The 25713-nt window shown below is 35.5% G+C and overlaps 2 protein-coding genes and 1 non-coding gene across 8 annotated transcripts in view; 2 read left to right on the forward strand and 1 right to left on the reverse strand.

The window, feature by feature from the left end:
- Positions 1 to 1836: 1836 nt before the first annotated feature.
- Positions 1837 to 13060, reverse strand: LOC105208366 (T-complex protein 1 subunit eta). The gene is made up of 6 exons (XM_011178132.3): positions 12900 to 13060; positions 12235 to 12495; positions 11363 to 12182; positions 11158 to 11292; positions 3180 to 3368; positions 1837 to 2256 (listed from the first exon to the last, which is right to left on the reverse strand). Exons 1-6 carry the CDS (start codon positions 12900 to 12902, stop codon positions 2039 to 2041), a joined length of 1626 nt encoding a protein of 541 aa, XP_011176434.1. The 5' UTR covers positions 12903 to 13060; the 3' UTR covers positions 1837 to 2038.
- LOC114803544 (U4atac minor spliceosomal RNA) lies at positions 8030 to 8166 on the forward strand. Its single transcript, XR_003752033.1, has one exon. It is a non-coding gene; the product is annotated as a U4atac minor spliceosomal RNA (small nuclear RNA).
- Positions 13061 to 15043: 1983 nt separating the features above from the next.
- Positions 15044 to 25713, forward strand: part of LOC105208363 (putative leucine-rich repeat-containing protein DDB_G0290503) — a 78369-nt gene continuing 67699 nt past the window's right edge. For 4 of the 6 annotated variants that reach the window (XM_054225449.1, XM_011178126.3, XM_054225448.1 and 1 more), the window contains exon 1: positions 16621 to 17635. The gene's annotated coding sequence lies outside the window, so the exon portion shown is untranslated. Of the gene's footprint in view, positions 15238 to 16620; positions 17636 to 24304; positions 24326 to 25713 lie in introns of those variants that run through there. The other 2 variants (XM_011178127.3, XM_054225447.1) reach the window with 2 other exon arrangements.

The following is a 25713-nucleotide window of genomic DNA, read 5'->3' on the forward strand; positions in this document are numbered from 1 at the left end:
ATTACTTAAGCAAAATGGATATTAATGTACAATTAATTAATGTGCATTAATGGATATTAATGTATGTATATATACATGCCTATGTGTGAAACGATTGTCTAAATGCGAGTACTTTTGATACTGTTTGCAGTGTATGCACCTTATGTATGTACATATGTATATGTGTTTTCAAGGCTATGTCCTTGAAAAAGTTAACTCTACAATAAATAGTCAATCGACAATAAATACATAGAGAATTTACTAAAGAATGGAAACACATATGTACATATGTAAGGTAAGCATGATATGTTAGCATACTTAGTTATTCATGAGTACATTTGCCCCCTCTATGAGGCCAGCAGATACATTCCAGTACTAAAGACACCCTATTTGTATATGTTTTAATTAACTACATAGTATGTGTCATTTGAACAAAAATTGGTTTAATGTTTTAGCTGAAATGAGAAGTTATTTTGACATAACATATATAGCTGCCACAGCGGCTTATTAAAAAAAACTGTTGCACATGGCGCAAGACAGAAGGTGACCAATGTAGTGAAATGCTTTCTTCGCTGCTTAAATAAATATTTCTTATGTACATACCTACATACATATCTTCGTTAATCTTTACAAGATGACAGGAAAATGCGTTGGCGGTAAAACATTGCACACACAAAGTCATTGCGGATTTCAACCCGTTAAATTTTGATTTTTTCATTCCGGCTGAATCTGCCACGTAAATCTTATATGCAATTGTGTGTTTGCATATTGTTGTAGATAGGGGACTTTAATTCCTCTTCTTTTCATACATTTTACAATCGATCAGGCTGATTGGGTTGCAAATCGTTCAAACTTGAAGCACATTCAAATCTATCTATCTACATATAGAACAGCACGCCCATTTATCTTAAGCATTATGCCAAACCGTTGCTCAAATTGGTGCAGTTGTTGCAGGAATAGATACACACCGTATAACGGACATGCGCTGTGGGAATTGCGTTGTATAAAATAGGGGGAACAAACTGAGATATCCGCAGGACATAGAATTTTCCCACCGTTTCTGTTTACTACATAACTGTGCTGAGAGACACGCCGCCTTTTTCATATTGCCTCCAGTTTTTGGTGAATGAGAGAACATGTGAAAACGAAAAAAATACAAAACATTAATATGCAACGTAGCTAGCTAGTAAATATGCTCACGGAATTCGCGCTCATTTCCCGGGTAATGTCCTGTTGTGATTTCGGCTGCTAGAGTAGAAAAACAACATATAAGGGCGAAGAATCGCATTGATGTCGGTTATTTTGGTTATTGCGTCGCAAAATGTCATATGGATACATATCTACACATGTATCCTATGCACCGGATACAAGCAGAAATATTTTCTTTTGGTCGGGGAATGGGCTATTTTGTGATGTATTCCCAGGAATTCCTTAATAAGCAGCTTCAATTAGAATATTTTTTTGTAACGAACAACAACGTAAACAAAAGCAATTCATTTGTTCATAACTTTAACAGACCCATAAGTATTCGGCTAAGAAATTACACACACTACGCTTTTCCAAGTAGGGGCGTACGGCGAGGGTTCGAGTATAGCTGTCATTTAGCACAGGAATTTGTTGCCTTTAATAGCCGATTCAATTATCACTTAACACATGGCTTAAAGAACAATTCTAGCTATCGATATTCATTTATATAAGAAATAATGGTAACTCTCGTTCTTTGTCCTTTTTTTCTTCATAATATTTATCTTTTTATTTAATAAAAGCGATTTTATATCATATATTGTTAGGTAATAGCTTTGTCGTGAATGCTTCAAAAATAGGTATGCAAATGCTAAGTAATGAATTCCAAGACAATTTTAAATTTTAGAAGAACAATTTTAATACAGTTTATTGGATATTAGTAACTATTATTTTATTACCATACTTTTTTAAAGAAACTTAAGATTTTACTGAAGAATCAGTTAGCTTGTGAATTCAGCTTTCTTCTTGACGTTAATGACTTTTGATGTGAATTTCTGATGAGGTTTCAAAGTATTTAAATGCGAGTACATTACGCTCACATTGGCCTTCCCATGCCGCGACCCATGCCCCCAGCCATTGGCATCTCGCCAGCTTTGGGGCTCTTAATGGTTTCATCGACTGAGAGTATCATACAGGCAGCCTCGGCAGCAGCGGTCAAAGCGTTGATCTTAATAATCGATGGCTCCCACACGCACTGATCGAAGTTGTCGGCAATATGCTCCTTGGTGATATCGACGCCATACCACTGACCGCCTATTAGAGGATATAGTGAAATAAAATACGTATGCAAAGATTAATTGAAATATTTTTGCAATTTGCTTTGAAGTAATTAAGTTTATATATTATATTAAATTCGAATCAATTTATAGATATAGAAGAATTATTAATGCTTTTAAATTAGAAATTAAAAAAATGTATTAACGGCATTTGTAAATATTAAAGAAATTAAACAACAAATGCGAAACCACAGAATGATATAAACAAATTTATGTACTCGGCCATACATATATGTAGATGTACAATGACTCACGAAATTGATCACGCTTCTGCTGAATAGCCATTTCTGATTTAATTTCGTCTTACATATGAAGTCAAATACAAATCCAACTGAATACTTTTGTTGGTTGGTGTTTAAGGTTGTGTAGTCGGTTGAGACTAAATAAATCGTTTAGGATCGGGTTAGGCGCAAATGGACCTGGAGACCCTACGCTGAAGTTTGGAGTAGGCACCATTATGGTATGGGGATGCATGACATGTTTAAAAAACATCAAAGCATGTATTAGCTTTTTATCAACGATTGGGTACCTGTTGATACCGTGATCAATTTCGTGAGTCACTGTACATCTCTATATAGCAGATATATTTTGTGTGTCTAGTTATGCAAACGTTCAATCGTTTTTGGCCCGAGGCTGCGTAACCAGCCGATTCGTTCGCATGGGTGACTACGTGACTTTTTTGTTATAAAAAAACGTAAAATCGAGCAACAGTTGTGTTTCTACTAAATATTTAGTTTGTTTATCTCTATGGTTATGTTTACCAATAATCTTACAAACATGTACATATTACACACTCTCACACTTACATACATACATATTCACATATGTACACAATTAAATGTCTACAAACGACAAGGAGACTATCTGAAAGTGCTAACAAAGGGGACGGATTGTACGTACCTTGGGCATGTTTTTGCCGAAGCTTGTTCAAAATGTTAGTAGCGTCAAAACCAGCATTGTCGCACAGCTGACGTGGAATAATCTCCAGAGCTTTGGCAATGGCGGCGATCAGAAGTTGCTCCTTTCCAGCGATGGTTCGTGAATATTCCCGGAGAATTTTAGACAGTTCCATTTCAATAGCACCACCACCTAGAAATAAGAAATAGTACGGTCTGATAAAAAATATTTATCCATGTTTTATGTAGTATGTATAAAATGGCACCAGCTTAGCATGGCTAAATTTTCATTGGAGTGATGGTGAAGGATGAAAGAAGAAAAACTACTTTTTTTATAGTTAACATATAATCTATTGCGGGTAGATATACACACTTGTAGTCCTTATGTCTAAATAAACAATGACAAAAATAAGTCTCATTTTCCATACTCTTTCAAAATATTTCATATAACTTAGTAATTGTATTCAACGTGTGAAGCTGCTTTGGGACAACAATGGGCTTTTTCATAGGTGGGATCACACATTAATCTGTGTGAGCGTGCGGTTGTCACTTAAAGGGAAATTTACATAATAATTATATATATAAATTAAATTTATTTATTTTTGTTTTATCGATAAAATTATGTGTGTATAAAGTTATGTGGTTCGCCAGTTTGTGCGAGAAAATGGATCAATAAACACGTTTAACACACAATTAGTAGTAAGGAAAACGTATACATAATTTATAAACAAACATACAGTGGAACTTCTCTAACTCGAATCACCATAATCCACAAAAAAACTTCGAGTTATAGAATTTTACATTAAAAATATTTTTTTTAATATAGATTTATACAGTTTTATTTATTTACTACGTTAAAAGTTTTATGTTCACACGTTAAAACACGTATTTTGTAATTTTGTTGTTTGCCCTTTGCTATTGTTTGGCTCTTGACGTCTGTATCCCATTTCTTTGTTAGATAATTTATAAAATCTATAAATGTAATACAATATTTTTTGTTCGCCTGCTTACGAATATAGGGACTCTTTAAAAATTCTGCGTAGTTAGTTAGATTTTATTTTTCGTATTATGCCTGGTCGAAAAATTCGATTTATGGAAGGAAATTTCTATGAAATTTGACTTCTATTGCTAATTCAAGGGTTCGAGTTATGGAGCACTTCGAGTTAAAGAAGTTTGAGTTATGGAAGGAAATTTGTATGAAATTTGATTTCTAAACGCTATTGCCAATTCAAAATTTCAAGTTATGAAGATCTTCGAGTTACGGAAGTTCCACTGTATGTTCATAAGTAACTTAATATCATATATGAATGTATGTAGCGGGTGTTTGTTTTTAGACATGAGGCAATACTTTTTTCGAAGTTTGTCTTTTCGCCAGCTGTTACTTGATTTATACTGAGTTTGGTTTGTCATTTGAAATGCACAGATTTACTCCGGAATACGTTTTTTGCTAACTTACGATCCCAATTGCTGCAAAAATTGGACTTTTCGAGCCAGTCGCGGCGATCAGCTGAACGAAATCATTTTCAAAATAAAAATATAAATCATTTCTTCGCCAAAACATGTAATTATATGAGTTTTATTTCTTCTTGAAATACACATGAAAAACACTCTTTACATTTCCATAGCCGCATGCGTTCAAGGCATTTCATTCAACTTTGTTGTTCTAATCAACTTATTATTAAGATTACACATTTCCAGGCTGAAAAATACTAGAGATATGTATATGACATAAATGTGTACATATATTCATATGCTTGTGCAAGCAAATCCCAGCTTGGTGTTATTGAAATCGATCGTTTCAAAGACGCTTGGCCAATGCACTCAGCAAAACTCAAATGCGAGAGCAACACAAAATGAGGTAAATAAAGTAAATTCTTTATGCTCCGTAGTGCTAATACACACATGCATACACACACCCTCGCTTATGTGTAAACCATATGCACTTGCTATAGTCCAATTATTCTCCAGTGACACCACTGAGTCTGGTTTTGTTGTTGTACAGAGCACTTGTTAAGAACACACTTAAATAACCGCCACAATTAGAAACAATAGCATTCATTATTCACATAAGAAAGATTTAGATCGAAAACAGGCGAATTATTTACAAATTCTCGATCAATTATGTTTTTAAAAAGTTTATGTCAAACAGAATACAGAAGACAAATGAGGTTTAAGCGTCTACTTCACTATACCCTTATGCACCAAGGCATTATTTGGCTTTGAGAGATCATTTCTCATGAATTTGTGCCGAACTAATTTTCGACAGTGTGTCAATTAAAAGGTTAAAAGCTCAACATTTTAACATTTTCCCTGTAGAATTAGTATAATTTAGAAACACTGGCAATCTTGTTTTTACATGGTACCAAGAGCGAGGCAGGGGACACAATCACGACATCAACGTCGAGGCCAATAACAAACTCGACGACCAAGCGAGAAGTCGACAACTTGCAATGCAAGTCACACTGCATTGCTGCCACGAATACACACGCACAATTTTCCACTAACACATACCACAGGTACATAGTGGGGGTCAATAAACTCGCCATGGGCACGAAAACTGCATTGGCACAACAAGCGGCAGCGATGTTCGTACTAAGCCAACTAGTCATAGGTACGAGGGTGGTGTCAGAGCAACCGCCACGAGCCGATTCTTTCCTACCAACTTTTAGAAACTCACCGCAACATATACGAGTATGTTAAGAAATAGGCAAATACGCTTCCAGAAAGTACGCGTGACCTCTGCAATAGAAATAAATACTTCTCTATAGCGCTATAATGTATAGATCTGAGTTTCCTAGACTGGAGAATCCTATTTTAAATGTAACTTAAATGCTTGGCTGTAACTTTGCCACATTCTCGAGTTTGAATAATTTATGGTATGGTAGGTGAGGTTACATCGTTATTAGGTTCGCTTTTCATGCGTGATTATTTTGCATTTGACAAATATTTTCCGAGTTTCAGGCAACGCAATTATTGTAACGGTCACGTGTAACGGCAGAGCTACCTCATCATGACAAATACACCTATGCATTTGACAGGCAGAGGTCTTCATAACATAACACAACAAGGAAAAATTCCGCGGACGGAATAATCACTAAACGGAAACCATTGTGGCTTTCTGTGAATATGAAGAAATGAAGTTGAATTAAATTCCTTGAAATTCAGTCAAGTCACGTTGCTGCAATGTGCAACAACGGCTCCCAGCCTTTTCTAAGCGCCATTTATCTCAACAGTTGAAGAGAGTCACGTTGCATAAGTATTCTCTTGAGGAAATTGATTTTGTCACAACTTACATATGCAAACAAGGGCGTTTTGGACACATTTTATGTAAATAACGGGTGATTTTTTTGAGGTTAGGATTTTCATGCATTAGTATTTGACAGATCACGTGGGATTTCAGACATGGTGTCAAAGAGAAAGATGCTCAGTATGCTTTGACATTTCATCATGAATGATGAAACGATCTGCCACAACGTCGAATTTTCAGTGAATGGGCCCTAGAAAAGTTGGCAGAAAATCCGCTTTTTTATCGACAAATTTTGTTCAGCGATGAGGCTCATTTCTGGTTGAATGGCTACGTAAATAAGCAAAATTGCCGCATTTGGGGTGAAGAGCAACCAGAAGCCGTTCAAGAACTGCCCATGCATCCCGAAAAATGCACTGTTTGGTGTGGTTTGTACGCTGGTGGAATCATTGGACCGTAATTTTTCAAAGATGCTGTTGGACGCAACGTTACGGTGAATGGCGATCGCTATCGTTCGATGCTAACAAACTTTTTGTTGCCAAAAATGGAAGAACTGAACTTGGTTGACATGTGGTTTCAACAAGATGGCGCTACATGCCACACAGCTCGCGATTCTATGGCCATTTTGAGGGAAAACTTCGGAGAACAATTCATCTCAAGAAATGGACCCGTAAGTTGGCCACCAAGATCATGCGATTTAACGCCTTTAGACTATTTTTTGTGGGGCTACGTCAAGTCTAAAGTCTACAGAAATAAGCCAGCAACTATTCCAGCTTTGGAAGACAACATTTCCGAAGAAATTCGGGCTATTCCGGCCGAAATGCTCGAAAAAGTTGCCCAAAATTGGACTTTCCGAATGGACCACCTAAGACGCAGCCGCGGTCAACATTTAAATGAAATTATCTTCAAAAAGTAAATGTCATGAACCAATCTAACGTTTCAAATAAAGAACCGATGAGATTTTGCAAATTTTATGCGTTTTTTTTTTTTAAAAAGTTATCAAGCTCTTAAAAAATCACCCTTTATATTTGGTGGATAAAAAGGGATATTACTTGGAAAAAGTATGTATATATATGTATAATAAATTGCACGGATTTAAATACTAAGCGCAATAAAGAACATTTTAAAGTCAAAAACGCTAATTTGAGATCTTATCAGTGTTGATCAATAATCTCAGGAAAATCAAGTACATAATTCCGTTTGGAAAAAAACCTTGTTGTTTGGCAATTTTTACAAGGATATATAGACAGTCTTCTAAAATCAATAAAATCTATGGTCAATAAAATGTCAACCTTGACAATTTTACAATTTTCAAGTATTTTAAATATGTTCCACAATTATTATAAAGAGAGAGGGATTACTTCACTTACGCTCGATGGTGTAAATTCCACCACCATTGCCAAATTATTTAAATATGTACATACACATGAACTTATATTATTCTACAAAGGTGTTCACGAAGAAAAACAAGTTTTTTCAGAAAAGTAGCAATTATTCAATTTAATATTGCCTTAATAATAATATTTTTCACTACACCGTTTAATGTTAACTGTAATTCTCAACTGATTTATAGAATCGCATGTATAAGCGTTGAGTTCTTTCCACAATCTGTCCTCCTTGTCATGGGGAGCATAATATCCAATGAGCGTTTAGTGAGGGTATTTATGCTGACACCATACAAACATATTCCCCCGTACGACGAATTCCACACGTTGTGTGGTTGCACTCGTTCGGAATTTTTGGAAAGCCCTCTTACTTTATAGGGGGCTTAATAAATTAATTACATGTTCACAAATAAGTTATATATACGTCTATTTGCGGTGCGATAAGAGAATTATACTCAACCGAGTAGATATTGATGTTGAAACCTATGCACCGAGTTGAGTTGGTCAATTTTAAAGTATTTCTTGCAATCCTTCATCTATTTCCAGTGTAATTTGGTATGCAGATATCGTTAAAATTATGCGTTGAATTTGAATTTCACATTCTGTTCTATTTTTCTCTTCGCTTTTGAACGGTATTAATATGTATGTATTTATATAACGAAGACGAGGACAATTGAAAGAATGTTGTGCAAAATAATAGGCGCGTATTCTCAAACTCATTGATTATACGACATATAATATTTTAATGCTTTGAACAGGAGCTTTGAATTGTATTCTTAACTATGATGTCAAGATTGTGATAACTGTGAGCACTGACTTCGATTTAGCTGCATCGCCGAGGGCGTTACTTAAAATAGGCGAATATGTTAAAATCGGCAGATATGTATATTTTTCGACTATTCTTATTGTCTGTTAATAGGGGTTTTGCACAGCTGTGTACATATGTATGTATGTATGAATTCTGGTGCAGTTGATTGTAAATTTGCAACATGCAACGTGACTTTAATTGAAATCAATTTGCCTTGCACAAAACTCACTGGATGGTGGCCGGTAGAGAATTTAATAAATGACTGTTAACTGGCGAGAAAAGCGAAATGTAAAAAAAAAATATATCAAAGTGAATGCTCAGTCTTTATACGCAATCTATTTTCAGATAAAGGTTTTAGCTTACAGTTTGTGGAGAACGAAAACAAATTTTAATTTCTTAAAATTCAAACTGTACAAAAGATCTTCTCTAGTACGGTATACATTATTTGCTTAAATTGCCTAGAGGTTATGTTATATCGTTTTTTCTTCTGTTCTTTGTGAATTTTATAGATATACAGGAACGATAAATCTACTCGTATATTCAAAGGGAAATAACACTCTTTCTTTAATTTTACATTAGAGATCGACTGAACAGGGGACCCCCATAATGATTTTACATATACATATGTATATATATTTACAAAGGTATGCACCTGTGTATCAAATAAAACCAGATTAATTGTATATATTTCTATAACAAAAATGTTAGATCGGTTCCATATGTATATATGTATGTATGTTTTGTATTATAATTGTTAAAAAATTGAGCAAGATTTCATTGCTGATTACATTAACCGATCATTGGATGAGAGATATGAACCCTAAGTCAACTAATAAAGCGTGGACCTTCTTACCTGTTCTCAGGCAGTTCGACTTTGTTAAATTATTATATTTGGAGAATGTTTTATGTCGCCACAACAACAACAGCAATAAAATATTTATGGAAATAACTGAATGCAGAGATTCCGAAAATAAATGACATTTGCTGCGAACATAGGGGAACTAGAGCGATCATGAAGAATAAAAGAGCGCGACATTGTGTGGTTGAAAATTGGCAGACGCAACGCGGACACAACGGTTGACCGCGAGACGTCAAATAAATAATGCAAAGTTATGGCAAAAATCAACCGAAAGAATATACAAAGTGGACGGGAGTCGACCACATTTTTGTTCGAACTAACGCTAAAGAATTAGCAGTGATTGCAAAAGTAAATAAGGAACTCTTTAATATTTGTCCGGTTTGCTACGGTCAACTTTACTTTGCTCTGCCGTGTAGATCTAAAATTATAAATCACCTGTTCACCACTAAAACCCCAAACGACTCTAATCAGATTAAACATTGGACAGGCAACTAACGGGCAGTTAATGAAACAAACACCAACAGAAGTTTAGCAGAGCACGAAGAAGATATGACAATGCGCTTTGGCACATGAACACCAAACTGCTGCGTTTACATAATTAATAATGAATGCGCGATAGGTGCAGCGGATGTAGCTGCAAAGCACAGTATAGCTCATCACTCGAAGACTTCGACTTGTATGAAAATGGAAATGGTTGGGTTAGTGTTGGAAGAGCGCAAACCAAAAGCTATCTGATACTGACAGCCCACAAAGCATCGCCATGTTTGCCTTTGTGCATCAGCTGGGGAGAAGAAATGCACAAAGTTGTGTATAAACGATTCCAGCGATACAACAAACACACAACATTTGACAACTAAATTGAAATGGATTGGCATAATAAAGTGAAAGAACAAAATATAACAAAAAATACAGATATAATAATGTGTTGCATATGTGTGTGCTAAATTTGAGATTTACTGAAAATTAACAAATTATGTAGATAATTAAGGTTTGAATAATAAAAATTTTACGAAATCACATGAACAAGGAGTACGCGGATTGCAATGAAAATGCGTGAAAATATTATCAGGTGAATTAGCACCTAGTCACATTATTATGTATCAAGAAGATACTATATTTTCATTAACATAGTTTACAGATCGATCGAATTTTTCGGTAAAAAATCAGTGATCTTCACTGAGGTCCTCATATTCGGTACCTTAAAAAGTTATGGTTTGATAATTTGTGGATGTAAAGTGCCAAATGGCCACTCTCCAATTTTCACACGGATTTATGTGGTATGTAAATATATAAAGCGTATTAGTATGCGAGGTAATGCACAATTCGATTTTCAAAAGATGCCCATTTTTATAATTTATCTTCTTTACACTTGTTTCACTTGTAAGGCCTAATTTAAGTCTTAGTTATAAACCTTTTATAGAAATACAAAGCAAGATACACATATGTACATTTACATTTACTACTGACTGTAAGATAAATAAAACACCTACATGTGTTAGATACCTAAGACCCTTCATTTCAGAATTCTGAAGCACAATAATTTGTCAACATTTTTTTCAGAAATACGTTATAAAGCCTAAACGCATATAAATGTTTCAGTTTAAATTATTTAAAAATATTTTGGCAATACATTAATGTTTAATTTTTCTTATTGATTGAATTATAATGAAAATTGTTATAACTTACCAGCAACTACAGAGTCATGTTTTATTGTACGGCGCACAATCATAATAGCGTCATGCAATGAGCGTTCAGTTTCTTCAAGGAATTGTTCGGCTCCTCCGCGTAAAATCAATGTGCATGTTCTGGCATTAGGGCAACCTTTTTGAAAACAAAGTAAATAATTAGGAATAATACAGTAAATATATTTATGTGTATTATTTTGACCCACCTTGGAAAAAGTTGAATCGTTCTCCTCCAATTTGACGTTCTTCAAAATATTCACAAAGACCCAATACACTTGGATTTATGTCATTGGCAGTGGTCATAACAGCGCCTCCACAAGCCTTCATTGTACGCTTTAAATCTTCTTCTGGCACACGACCAGCACAGAACATGTCACGATCTGCGAAATACTGTGTTGCAACATCACCAATTGGTAGTTTGGACAATACAACATTGGCCCCAGATTCGTGTATCTTGTCGAGTTTTTTGTATAAAATTTGCCACTCTGCATCAACGATTTTCTGGTACTCTTTAACATTGTCTACTCGCACTTCAGCATTATCGCGCTCGGCTTTTAGTTCCAATTCAATGTTTAATAGAGCTATTTTGCAATTTTTGTATGATTTAGGTGCCATTTCAAAACCAGCGTAAGAGAATGTCTTTTTAAAGGCAACTCCAGATACAAGTTCTGATTCCTCCAATGATCCACCAGATACCTTTTTAATGCCAATCATATTCAAAGGTAACAACTCATCCAAGGAGAGTACGCTGTCTACCACCATTTTTGAGAAGAAATCTTTCTGTTGATGAATCAATTTTGAAGACATTGCTGTGGCAGCACACTTTTCCAATAATGCTCGTTGTTGTTCTTTTGATTGTTCCTCAACATGGACCGCCATTTCATTAATTTTGGTCATGCACAACTGTAGAGCTTTGCGAATTGCTTTGATAATAATTCGAGCATGCACACCTTCTTCCACAAAAGGTTTGACTTGTTTCAAAATTTCACCTGCCAAAAGTACAACTGACGTTGTGCCATCACCAACCTATAAACGAATTATGGTTATTTTACGTAGTTTATAATAATATTACTTTTACCTCAGCATCTTGAGATTTAGCTATATCTACAAGTGTTTTTGCAGCGGGATGAACAATGTCCAAAAGCTTCATAATTGTGGCACCATCGTTTGAAATAGTGGCCTTACCCGTAGAATCAACAATTAGCTTGTCCATGCCGCGCGGACCTAATGTGGTGCGCACAGCGTCCACGATGGATTGACATGCATTGATGTTAGATATGAGTTGAGGCTTGCCCTGAGAGGTATCAGTACCTTCCTTCAAAAGTACGATTTGCGGTTGCTGCAAGTAAATTTGAAGAATATATAAAATTAATTATTTCTATAGGCTGTATGAATCAAATAATTTCAGGGGTGTTGTCATCAAGCATGCCGCATTACACCAATACTAGAACACATACGCTGCCGTCTTTTCATATGGCATGCGAGAAAATTCTTTGAAGGTTAGGTTAAGAAGTGAATTTACATACTTAATAACTTGCAAGTAATGTAAACTAATAAAAAAGGAAAATTTCACTGTTATTCATCGACATGCTTTTAAATAAATTTGCAACAAAAGAGTCATGTGTTTGAACGCCTGAACTTTAGTGTATCCACCATCTGCACCTTCTCAAGTATTCTCATGACATATTGACAAATATTACCGACCTAAAATTTCATGTGATAAGAATTTATGTATTTGCTTACCATATTTAATTAATGGGATGTTAATACAATCAATGCTTTAAAAAATATTTATTAAATTAGCAACAGCGGTTTTCTCACGCGGCGAATATAATTTCAACGATGGCGACAGCGATGAGTAACAAAACTTTTGACAGCTGGAAATGTGTGCGTTGGAAGAAAGGAACAGCTATACAGTGCTTGTCAGATGCCAGAGCTACCTGCCGCCTATTAAAAATGTGCAGGGTTGCATTCACTTACATCATTTTAAAGTTTTAATTTTGTTTTTTATTATTAATTTTTTAATAATAGTAGTCCAAAAGGATATATACATGATTGTGTAGGAGCGCCAGACTTTAATGTCCAATATATATTTATATTATGTCTTGTTAAAGTTACAAACATAAATATTTTTATACCCTGCAAAAATGGTGAGTACGCCTTTAGTCCAGTTATAGATAGGAGAATTCATCTTCACTTTGATATAAAATATTCGGTCCAGTTACCATTACGATGTCCTACGCCAGAACTTTCAAATAATAATTTCTGCCCGCCAGTTGAACATATCAATAATCGCATAGTCAATATGATCGTGATCAACGAGTCAGAATAGGGATATGAGAGAATCACTTTGTTGTAAAACTTCATAAAACGCAGTTTCTTAGATAAAAAAAGTGTTTCTTGTATTAGAAAATGTGTATATATGTACATATATATTTGGCAATTGCGGATATGAAATTAAGATCATGTACATAGATCAGTTCAATGGAGGCATATCAACTTAAGAGCCTAAGACTCCCGGTCGGATTAATTAAAAACTAAATAGGGAAAAGATGACTAATTTCATTGGCGAATGCTGATTACAATAAAATCATTGCCATTAGATGCGGTTGGACTTGACGAAGAACTAGAAGCTATTTCAACCGTATAGTTAGTGAATTCTCGATTATTGCCATTTACCATAATTATAGTTCTTAATATTATTTGCTAATAAGAGTTATTCTGGAGTAAGTAGTAAGTTTATGAACAAAGCGCTATAACGAAATGCAAAGACTCTTCTAGAATTGGCATTATAATGATCACACTCACTATTTTTTACATTATAAGAAATAAGTAATGGTAAGGATTTGAGATCGCAGTAAATATTTACATATTAAGTGCCGCATTTGGTTTTGCTCCACGTTCAACTGATTCTGGCGATGAGCTCAAGAGCCAGAAGCGACGTCTTAATGGGTTGCTGTACGTTTTGCACCGTCAGTGCGTATGGTCATATGTATGTATTTATTGGTTAACAGCTAGACCTAGAGTTCGCTTCTTCGCTGCGGCCGAGTGCGTTCAACATGTCGTATGCGTAACACTATTTTTAGCTGCAACAGATTCCTACGAACAAATAAACGAGACGGAAGAGCAAACGCATACGCAACGATCACACAATCACACGCCCATTACACAGTATAAACGAAATTCACATGCGTGCATATACATATTTTAATTTCGTTGCGCTGCATTTTTTGTGGAGCGCAGGTTGGGGAAGCAGAATAACATTCTCGGCGTTAAATTGAAGAGAGCAGGGCGAGGAGATGACACAGTGGACATGGACATCTTCAGTTTGATTTCAGTTTGCCCACACAACTTGAACGAGGCAGTTGTCAATGGGAATGAGTAGAATCGAAACGAGAAGCGCGAAAAGTACGCGGAGAGGAATTCAGATAAAAAGCCGCAACTTAATAAACTAAAGCATTTCAAATGACTGAAATTCTAAATCTAATTCCGTAAAATTGAATTGGAAATTTAGATGTGAAGAAGTGCCAACACTGCAAGCAAACAGAAAACAAAGGACGCGAGATATGCAAATCATCCTTAAAATAGATTTAAAGATACATTTGCATCAACTCAGGCAGGCAGTAAGTGCGATTGAACGAATTTGAACTAAAATTGAAATTAGCACACACTCCAATACATATGCACATCCAAAGGGATTATCTGGTGATAAGTGCCAACCAAGAAATTAAGTTTTGAATTGGTTAAGTTTTTGAGTAAGGTGTCTCAGTGCCACGAATGTACTTTAGCTGTAAAGTCGAGACAATTCAAGTGTTTGGAATGTTGAACATAGTTTTTAAATTTTAAATTGAGTGCGTGAACGAAAGGGGTGTGTAAGAATCCACTAGTAACAGGACTGCATTTTGTGTTCAAACTAGAACAAAAGCTGTGCAAAAAGCGTATATAACGGTACAAATATTGAAAACTTACGATTCATAAGTGAATATAAACTAGAGAGAGAAAAAAAGACTGCAAACCAGTAAACAAGATAAACATGAACGTCTAAACGTCTAAACCAAAAAAGCAACGAACAAGTTTTTATGTAAGTATACTAAATTCAGCTTAATTCCAGAATTCTATTTAATCAATTACTCGCCTGGCATTTCATACGCACATCTTCTCATTTATCTGTATTTGTATATTTTCATAGAGTCCGATCGACATGGGTGTTCCTCTCCTGTGCGCGTTCGGCTGTGTTTTTAGCTCTGCAATTAGAATTTTGTATTTGCATAGGCATTTAACCCAGTTCCGTGTTTCCACAATTTCCAACAACACTGTAGCGCTGGTGCAATAGCTTTTGTTTTTTTTATGATTTTCAAATTTGTTGAGTGTAAACTGTTCGTTGATTCAAAAATGCTGTGCGATGTTATGTGTGCAAAGTGTTGGAAGCTAATAAGTTGTAGGTGGAAGCGTAATTAGCTAGTTGGCGCAACTGATGCTAATGTACAATATTATTGCAGACCCTGTTGAACTTTGTAGAACGCATCTCTTTTCTATGCGCAATAATCTGAATTGCGTACACTTCTAATAAGGTATAAAGATGGGGCATGTCGGCCGATCCAATACCTCTTATTAACTTAAAATCGATATGAAATTAACATATTTGAACCCATTAATTTAGTTCTAATGTTAGAAGTATTCTTATAAGAATCCGTCAGGAACACGAAAGCTATATTCGTCGGTGTAAATAAGATACATTTATAGCAAACCATAAATAATGCTATAAAAAGTCAAGAGAAATTTTTAAATGTGTATGAACGCACCTGAAAGACTGAAAGAAAGAATAAACAAAACAAAACTCACAGAAACAAAAAGTGGAGAAGAAAAACAAACAAATTTGAAATACATTTCGCTGTGAAGTCGTCCCGACGTCGGCGCACGAACGACAATTTCGCATGTCGTGGCCAATATGGAAATGCAAGGAAGGAAAAAAATAGCAGACATATACACAAACAAGCGGACATTTATTTGAATGCACCACCGAATACTTGGTGTAAATACTACATTGGAGGACCGTCAGGCTTGTGGCTATCGCCAATAGACCGACCGGTCACCGCGGAGAGCAAATTAAAAAACATTCGCCTAGGAAAGCGCAAGAATTTCGGCGGAATGCCAGAAAGCTTTGCTTATGCTTAGTAGTTGTCTATGTTCATGACACAGCACACATGCATACATATGTACATGCATTCATCGTATTTTGAGCTTTGCGTTCAATGGTTCGCTTATCGTTCCACACGCTACTCGCTTGTCGTCTGCGTGTGTGGTTAGCAATTAGCAAAGCAAAATGAAAGCAACAACCATCGTTGACTATAGTCTGTATACTCTAGAGTCGCGGGGTAACACTGCGAGGGCAGGACGGAAAGAAAAAGCGTTTTCGATGACGCTGAAAAGTTGCGGACATCAAGCAGCTAGCGCGCAAAGCTCGACCGGCTGCGTTAGTCAATCGGTGTCCGACCGAAACGAAAGATCTCACATTGGCCAAGGAAAATTCTACGAAAGAATCGTTAGCATTTCCGCAAATGCCATTAGTTTTATTTTAAGTAGAGGAAAATCGACAACAATATACGACTAAGTAACGGAGAATCTCACTCGCAAGAACAGACGACGAATCTACGAAATCAGGAGTTTATCAATTGAAATAGATAATAAATTGCAACGAGTTGAAGAGAAGTTCAGTAAACTAAACGATAGTAAAATTAAGTCATTGCCTTAAACCGAAACAAAAGTTCTACGCCTAACGGTTATTGTAGTAAATGTCAATATATAAGCAAATCACTAAATTTAAACGAATACCACCGTAAAGAAAATAGCAAATACGCACCTCAAATATAGATAAATATATGTACGTGTATATGGATTAAGCGTGCTCCAATGTAACAATCATTAAATATTAAACAGTTAACAAGTGTAATAATCGAATAACTGCAATATAAAGGACACAAAAAACAGCTATTGAACAAAATAATAACACTTTAGTTAATTAGTGAAAAACACACATACATATACTCGCATATTGTATATAAACGCTTAGAATTGAATTTGAATCCTGTTAGTATGTGTACATATGTCGAGAACATTGCGACTAATTGAGTAAATTTATATCGTGACGTCACTTCCGCTATTAATACGAATATAAATGTTAAAAAGAAATCGCCTGTGCGCGTATCATTCTTCGTACACTGCGAAAAACACTGCTTCAATTGTTTCCAAATGAAAATATTGCGAACTTAGCGACATAAGCGATACAAAGGAAATTGATAAAAAAGGAGATTAATGCATACGGAAGGAAATCTCTTAAACTGAAAGCAATTTTAAATAGTGAAAAGGTCAAGAAATAAAAGTAAAATTTGATACAGTGCCTTAACCATATAGAGTGAGTGGATTGTAACAGCTCGAGAAACGAAGAGCCGATAACTAGCATAAGGATTTAAAAAGTTTTGGTACGTATGCTACTTATATAGATCTGTCACTTTAAAATAGGCGATAATGACGACCTCTTAATTTTTGTTAGTGCATTCAATTGAATTAATCTCCCTTCCATCATGCATTCAACTCTGTGCACATTGTACCACACAATGTAGTTTTGCATTCATGAAATTTGCAAAAAAAAGCTCAACACTCAATTGGAACCATTTGGGGCATTCTGAATGGATTTCGTATTTAGTTGGCAGCTCTCGGCACTTCGTTCAGCTGCACTGTCACAAGAACAAGAACAGTACTGGATATAGCGGACGAAGTGTGCCGAAGGTTGTGATCGCCTATGAGAGCTTATGATTTTAGTAAAATTGAAATTACTCATACGCCCACGCCATCGCACATTTGGCTGAAGATATTTCGTGTTTTTCGACTTTTATTTTGCTCTAAACAGATATGCATATAAGTAAATATTAGTTTGTACGCTAATAACTGTTGTGCCTGATTTCTACCGAACATCATTTCGAGGGTTGTCGATGACTGTAATCACTGTCGTACCATTATCTCTTTTGCATATATTATACAATGCATTATTCATTCACTTGCATACTAAGACGTTTTCCGAGAATATCTAACGTTATTTTCGATTTAAGTATATTAGTGCAGAGGTTATTTCAAATAATCTTTGGCATGTGATATGAACGGCAATTATAGGAAATAAAGTCCCTTGCAGCAATTACATAGTGACAAACACGGATGAATGTGCTCCTAATATTCCTATACATATACTCTCTCTCAAGAGAGAGGGCGTTAGTCATGCAGCATTATAGGCGATCTCATCTTATGATTTCAAATAACTATTAGTTTAAGAGTACGTAGAAAGGTTCAACAGTCTATCAGCTTGTATTGCGGTCCATCTAATCTGGTTAGCAGGATACAAGGATATAGACGAGAAGAGATTTTAATTTTATTTTGATGTATATGTAAAATAAAAAGAACACATATTTATATCCGACTAAGGAATATAGATAAAAGCTTATCAGACAAGTTTAAGTAGCCCTATCGGTGTACAGTTTCCATAATCAACCAATGAACAGATTCTGAGTTTTTTCATTGAGAACCCCTGCCCACCTTCATTAGATTAACAGAACATTGGCATTCTGTGTCAACAAATTTCCGAGGGAGCGTTAAAAGTTTCAAATTGCTCGTTTGTATCTTTAATCAAAGTAATTTCTAAGACTTTGTGTTTCGGTTTATCGCCAAGCCTCTTGCAACAGTGTATGCAGTTGCAGAATGTTGTAGCAATATTACAAATAGACATCCACGAGGGCGACGTGTGAAACAACACAACACAAGACCAGCGTCGTGGATGCAGGAACGCTCATTTGCGGCGCTAATGGTTGCTGGCACTTGGAAGCGATGCAACAGACAAACGGTGTGATAATTCTTCTGGCGAAACAATTAGACAAAGTGACGATTACAATGCAATGCCATGGAAATTTTCAGTACAAATAGATATATATGCAATACATGTTTTTGCTTGTGGTGTGAACCGAACTAATGAAATGAATTTGCCTGTTCGCTTGACATCGCATAGCCGGCGCTTCGAATGAGGTCAATTAATTTCAATTTTTATTTGTCCAAATTTCCGCGTTCGCCGTCCATGTTCTTCACTGCGCATTTTGACAACCCTCGTGGATTAAAGAGTTTGCGCTCGAGGTTCAGCATTAGTTGCTGTAATACTGATCATACATACAAACACACGCATCGTCAGCTTTGTTTAAGGTTCTCCAAATAACGAGACATATTGAATGAAGTTGAGAAGCGTAGGAAAATGAGTTGAACATGCAAAATGCTTGATTAACGAATCGACGATTTGACGATCGCCTAATTTGGGTACACGAAACAAGTGTGACGACACAAAACAATTGAGACACGGTAGAAATGAGTAGGTAAAGCACAGTGGTGGTAGGCTTTAAACCTTTATGAATATTACCATTGTAACGTTTAATCTGGAGCTTATGCTGTCTGCACATGAAACGCAAACCCTGTCAATGTCACTGGTTAACTGGTAACTTGACTTGTTTTGCTTCACATGCAAATGGACAACTTGGTTGTTGTTGACTGTGACGCTATGCAACGCCCACACATTCGAGTCGAACTGAATTCAATGTGGACCATTTTACAAGTTTGTGAAGAGTTTTCGAGTTGTGATCGTCGCTTTGCTGGAAGCGTTCAAATTGTCTGAAAGGCGTTGGAAATAATTTGTTTAACCAACCAATATTCGTGTATACACATACCTACATATCATTAAATTATATTTTCCGAAGCGGTCGATACGTTAGTTTCTGGTAAATGTGCTCTAAAAAATTTTGTCTTATTAAACACACATGTATGTACTTTTGTACAAAGCTTTCAAATACACACAATTTTTATTTATTTCAATAGCTGTTCAACTACAGTTTTGACAAAAGGCAATTTCAATACGCACATAACAGTACAATATGTTTAAATACATACATATTTATTTAATAAATATATGGTGGGGAATAATTGCATGATTCATAGAAGACGCCGCTGACTCCACACAGCTTCTTGAAGATCGTGCCGCCTCGTCACTTCGAAAGTGAATCTATTTGCTTGTGAGCAGCTGGCAACATTTGAAGACACAAATTTACAAAATAAAAGAATAATACAGCATTCGGAGATGATTAGAATAGATATTCGCTCATTTAAACATATTCATATGAACTTAGACAGACATTTTCACATTGCTACGGCATGCACACACTTAGAGAATTGTGTACATTTGTGTGTAGCCGAAGTCACTGGCATAGCGCTATAAATTTTTATGGAGGCGCGAAAATTTGGGTCAACGATGCTCGAAGTGTTTGTTAGTGGTTTCGAATAATTTCCGAGATTCGGTTCTTTAAAGTTATTTGCTTTCTCCCCTCTCAACATCGCAACGGCTATTTTTAAAACAAATATTTACGTGTTGAATTTGGTGTTGCGAGGCGTTAAGTACTTGAGTTATGACTGTCAGTGTCAAGCAGCAAGTTCTGCATGTCAATATGTATGTATGTAAACTCGCATACACACATACATACATACACTCACTCGAACGCCCAGAGGTTCGCGATCTGTTAAAACGTAAGCGTCAAGCGTGTGCATCTTGTTGAAAAATTTGTTTTCGAAATACCCAAAAATGTGGCAGTGAGTGCTTCACTCTCTCCCCAAAGTTTTTATAATCATGTGTTTATAGTTTAACTTTCTGCAACATACATTAGCCATCAACAGCAATAATGGCGGCGGTAAATAATCGGCCTGCAACTCATCTACATACTATGTTCTCAACCAGACAATTAAATGCCAATTGTTTATTGTTGATGGATTGTCGTAATTTTTTCAAAATCAAAAATGTTCGCCCTTTGAAAACGGCCCAGCAATCTTCTTAGACGGATGAAAAACGGAAATGAATGAGTTTTCTGTGAAAGATTTCAAAATTAGCATTTTTGAAACACACATTTGCCCGTAAAGATATTCTTCCATAAATCCCTTGTTATGTAAGTGAATTTATATTTTGTTTATTTACATTTCCCCCAATTGCCCCGTTTCAAATGCCTTAGCCCCTGTACAAAAGTGCTTAATGTTTATTTCTCTCGCTTATATTTACTATTAAAATTGAATTTACAAGTATCTTGAAAACCTTGAAAAACTTCAAATGCTGGCATTAAAATACATACGCAGCATGTACTTGTCTATTTACGTATCTGATTTTCAGATTAATGAAGTTCTGGCTACCAAAACTACGAAATTCAAATAAACAAATTCTGTTGCTAATGTAAATTTAACAGAATTTTCATATTTCGAAATATTTGCTGCCGACTTGTATAATTACGTTGACGTCATCAATTAAAATGGTCGCCCTTGAAAGAGCTTAGAGTGTTCCTTCCAAGTACCTCGACGAAATTAGAAATTTATTCATATCTAGTATACAAATACTACTAATGCCTAATTATTTTGGAAACAGTACGAAAAACGATTTTACTACTCTAAATATATTTTATGGTTTATGGGTACCGTCTTCGTGCTTCCGTTGAATACAATTTGACGGTAACGTCTCAGATATCGCTTGGGTTCTGAGTTTCGTTGACCAGTTTCCAATCTCTTTAGATGTTCAATGAGCATTCGGAACTGTACGAATAATAAATAATTTTAATATAATCTTCTACATAATATATATGTATGTGTGTGTTGAATGAAATACTGATAGCAAAAGTTCGAGTGTTAAATAAATGGTGATAAGCTAATGGTATATAGTGGTTGAGCAAAAAACGCTTGTGTAAGTGACAGTAGATCTCGTCCAATTGAATTACTCGAAACATTTTTGAACAACACAGCAAATCAATCAAAATAATTTAATCGAATTGATCTGGTTTATATTACTCTGCCGACAACAGAAACTTTTACCCCCATTACGGCTAAAAATTGATCTTGTTTAATAGAAATCCAAACGTTTCCTTATTTAAAGGAAATATTTTTTGTAAGTTAGTATTCGTAATAGCAAATACGAGTTTAGTTGTTGAAGTTGAATTGCTTTAACTTCAACTCGACTGAGGCGAGTGGTAAAACATATATTATTATTGGACGATTTATTTAGTTGCTACGGTCGATGTCTTACTGTTCTTCGCCTTCTTCAGATGATTGCGATTGCACCTAGAAGCGTTGGCGAGTGCATAAGCTATTTCACTAAATGTAAATATTTTTTTCATAATACCAATTGTAAACACTTGTATTCATAAGCGTATTATATTTCTGTTTATTATGGCCATATTGTATGTGTGCTCTTTGTGACTGTTGCAACGGATGCTACACTTTAAGCGAAGTGAATAGCAAACTACTACTTATTACGTATGATTTTATGAACAATTCACATAGAGATATGTGTATATATGTACCTACTTTACTCGCTGCACCAAGAGACAACTGAGAAGCATCTAACCACAATGCAATTATGCTCAACGAAGTAAATATTATAGGAATAGGCGTTGGCTCAAAAAAAGTGAGCGAATTGGTGCAAATGCATTAGTGAAAATATGGAACCACATATGGGCGTCTCTTCCTGGTGAATAAAAACCATTCCGAGTACGAAATGTCGTTATTTTGCTTTTCTAAAACTCAAATTGTGCGGATTTTAGGTTTAAAATTGTTTGCGCCACTGCCCAGTCATTTATGTAGCTGTGGACGATTTATGAGCAGTAAATGCCGGTTAAAGTGTTTTAAAGCAAAAAAATATCGCATGCGATAATTTGAGTCGTGTGAAGATTGCCTCATTTTTGGGAGAGACAAAAGAAGGGTGCAAGCCAAGGACGAACACCGAAGAATTGGGTGAGGTCAGCAAGCGCAATTTCGAAAAAGGGTGCGCACCAGAGTGGACTACAAAAAGAGAAAAGGATAAATGCATAAGTAATTGTGCAGAGGCACACACCTACGTTACTCTACATACATACATACATATATATTTATGCACATACATGCAGTTGTGCGTTTGAACATAATGGAAATGGAATTAAATGCAAACGGTGTAATTTTAGCTTGTTTTCTAATTTACTCCACATATGTAGAGGGATTTATGTACATACATACATATACATATGTATGTATACTAAATTCCTGCTCACACTTGAATTGTTATTAATTTAATTTAATTGAGAGGTTGAAATTATTTCGCTACTTGGATATTTGCGCGCTCTTGAATATATTCTACATATATTTACTGATGCGTAGCTGCTTACTAAGTAGAGTATGCCTGCGTTTACTTTTTCTTATATTTATTTTTGAATTCAAAGTAAGATTTATGCATATGTAAATATTTACGTAAAATGGCAAGTGCCGCACTTGTCTGCACATACACACTCACATACAAATACATATAAACAAACATTTGAAAATATCTGGAAAACCATTTTTCTTGTCGCCATTCGAACGTTTCACCCGTTTTCTTTGTGTAGTTCGCACTGAGTTCATTGGGGGTGAATCGCCATTTGCATTCTCAATTAAGAAATTAAGAAAGCTACAGCGAAAATTGCCAAAATATGTACCACAACATCTACATACACACATTGTACTAATGAATGTTTATGGCGTTTTTGCTTTTAAAATGAAATCATTTCAATTTCACATTCGCCTTGGCGTATTAAGATGATCTTGCAGAATATTTCATATGCCCCGTTTACATATGTACACAAGTATGTATGTATGTATATGAAGGAGAATGCATGAAAGATTTGTGCAAAAGAAAAAGTCCAGGAGCGCATTGGGGCCCAATTTCTAGGAAACAAGAAAAAATGTTTGCTTTTTGACATTTCTCTACTATTTGTTTCAAATGAACATTGCAATGTGAATGTTCATGTGAAAACACACTGTTGTATCTTGAATTGAAAAGGAAAAGTGCAATACTTGGCCATTTGGATCAGCTAAACGCACCTGTACGCTCTTAAATACAGCTGGAATGTTAGCTCACTTTACGAAATTCTCGACTGCGTTTATAATGGACTGCAGTATTTGCGTGGATCCATAGTTGCGCGCTACTCGTATTCAGCCTATATTCTTTTCGTGAAGTGATATTTGTGATTAATGAGTAACAAAAATGCCGCCAAGTATGTGATCTTGATCTTAACATTTATTGAAAAAGTGCGCTTAAAACTTCATAACAGGTATTGACAACAATTGAATTAACATGAATATATTTGTAAATACCTATGCACGTAGTAGTATACAGTTATAAAGACTGGTGTGTATTCGTGTGGCATTCTGTGTAGAATTTTGTAATGTAAATACGACAAAAGCGACATAAAATCAATACAGAGGGCCATTGCTTGGGAAAGGGCGAATAGTGGCTTTGTTATGCTATAGCAGCACGTAAGTCATACATATATACTGTTATAGAGAACTACTTACAGCCACGAAAGTGCGGAATCATGACAGCTTGTTTCTCGGGGCCTCATGCCAGGTGAAGGGGCTGTAGAATATTACGTGTTTTGCGTACTCTTTGCGCTATTCACGTACATTTTCTAGTTTAGTTTTATAACATTGCTCTTAATAGCTTTAGATGAGACAACTACACATACAAAGTTCAGTGAACTGTACGGGGATTTCGAAATCTTTGCAAAATCTCATACATGCTTTTCGAATAGTTCGCCTAGAATACAGTATTTATTGATTACATTTTCTAATTACATTTTACAAATTGTGCTTTTAAGGCTAATGACTCCACTAAGGAGTGTTTAGCGAATAGCAATCGATAAATTTAATTGCGATTTTCGACTAATTAAACGTTTTGCACTCTAAGCAAAGTACATTTAGAGCAATACTAGATGCTATTTACTGCTCTGTAAATTACTATATGACCTTTTGATCGTAATTAAATACCTTCATGACATCTCTTTCATTACTGTGGTTCCGCAACTCCCATAAATAATTTATTAATGGAGCCATTCATAGACGCCAAACTGGCTGTCAACGCTTCGAAATAACCGTTTAATGACAGTCTGCTACTGCTGAGCTCCGAGGGGAATAGAATTCATAATAATTTTGTTTTAGCAGTTTTACCACAATTCTATTTATATTTTCAATTACTCTTCCACCATTTGTATTCGTAATTGTGTACACCACCAAAGCGAAAATCAATAATGGGAATTTGCCCTTTGCCGCATTGGCACAGACGTAGCCGTTGACTTGTTGATATGCAACCGAGGCGCCATATAAGCAGCGTTCAGAGTATAAATTCATGTGAGCTGAGGTGTACTATGGGATGTTAAATGACATAATGTGTGTATTTATTGGCTGTTAAACAATTGAAGTGTAAAATAACAGTACGAAAATACAGATATAAATGTATAATAGGGGTTAATGTGAATACCCTCAAGGGCTGGTGTGGGCTTTCTGCTTCGCTGCTTTGAACGGTGGCTTATTATTTCGTAATTCCTTTCATACTGAGATATTAGGTGTAAGTTGCACATTTTAAATAGCTTAAAAAGAGCACGCATTCATTCATCATATAAGCATTTATGTACTCAAAAATGAAGAACAAAAATTCAAATTG

Source organism: Zeugodacus cucurbitae, chromosome 2, assembly GCF_028554725.1.
Source record: "Zeugodacus cucurbitae isolate PBARC_wt_2022May chromosome 2, idZeuCucr1.2, whole genome shotgun sequence".
In the NCBI taxonomy this organism is placed as follows: Eukaryota; Metazoa; Arthropoda; class Insecta; order Diptera; family Tephritidae; genus Zeugodacus; species Zeugodacus cucurbitae.

Bases quoted from the DNA above. Each gene is read 5' to 3' on its own strand.
- LOC105208366 (XM_011178132.3), bottom strand. The intron at 11,293-11,362 runs GTGGGTCAAAAT...GTTTTCAAAAAG, and splicing joins ACGATTCAACTTTTTCCAAG to GTTGCCCTAATGCCAGAACA. The intron at 2,257-3,179 runs GTACGTACAATC...ATCCTCTAATAG, and splicing joins TCGGCAAAAACATGCCCAAG to GCGGTCAGTGGTATGGCGTC.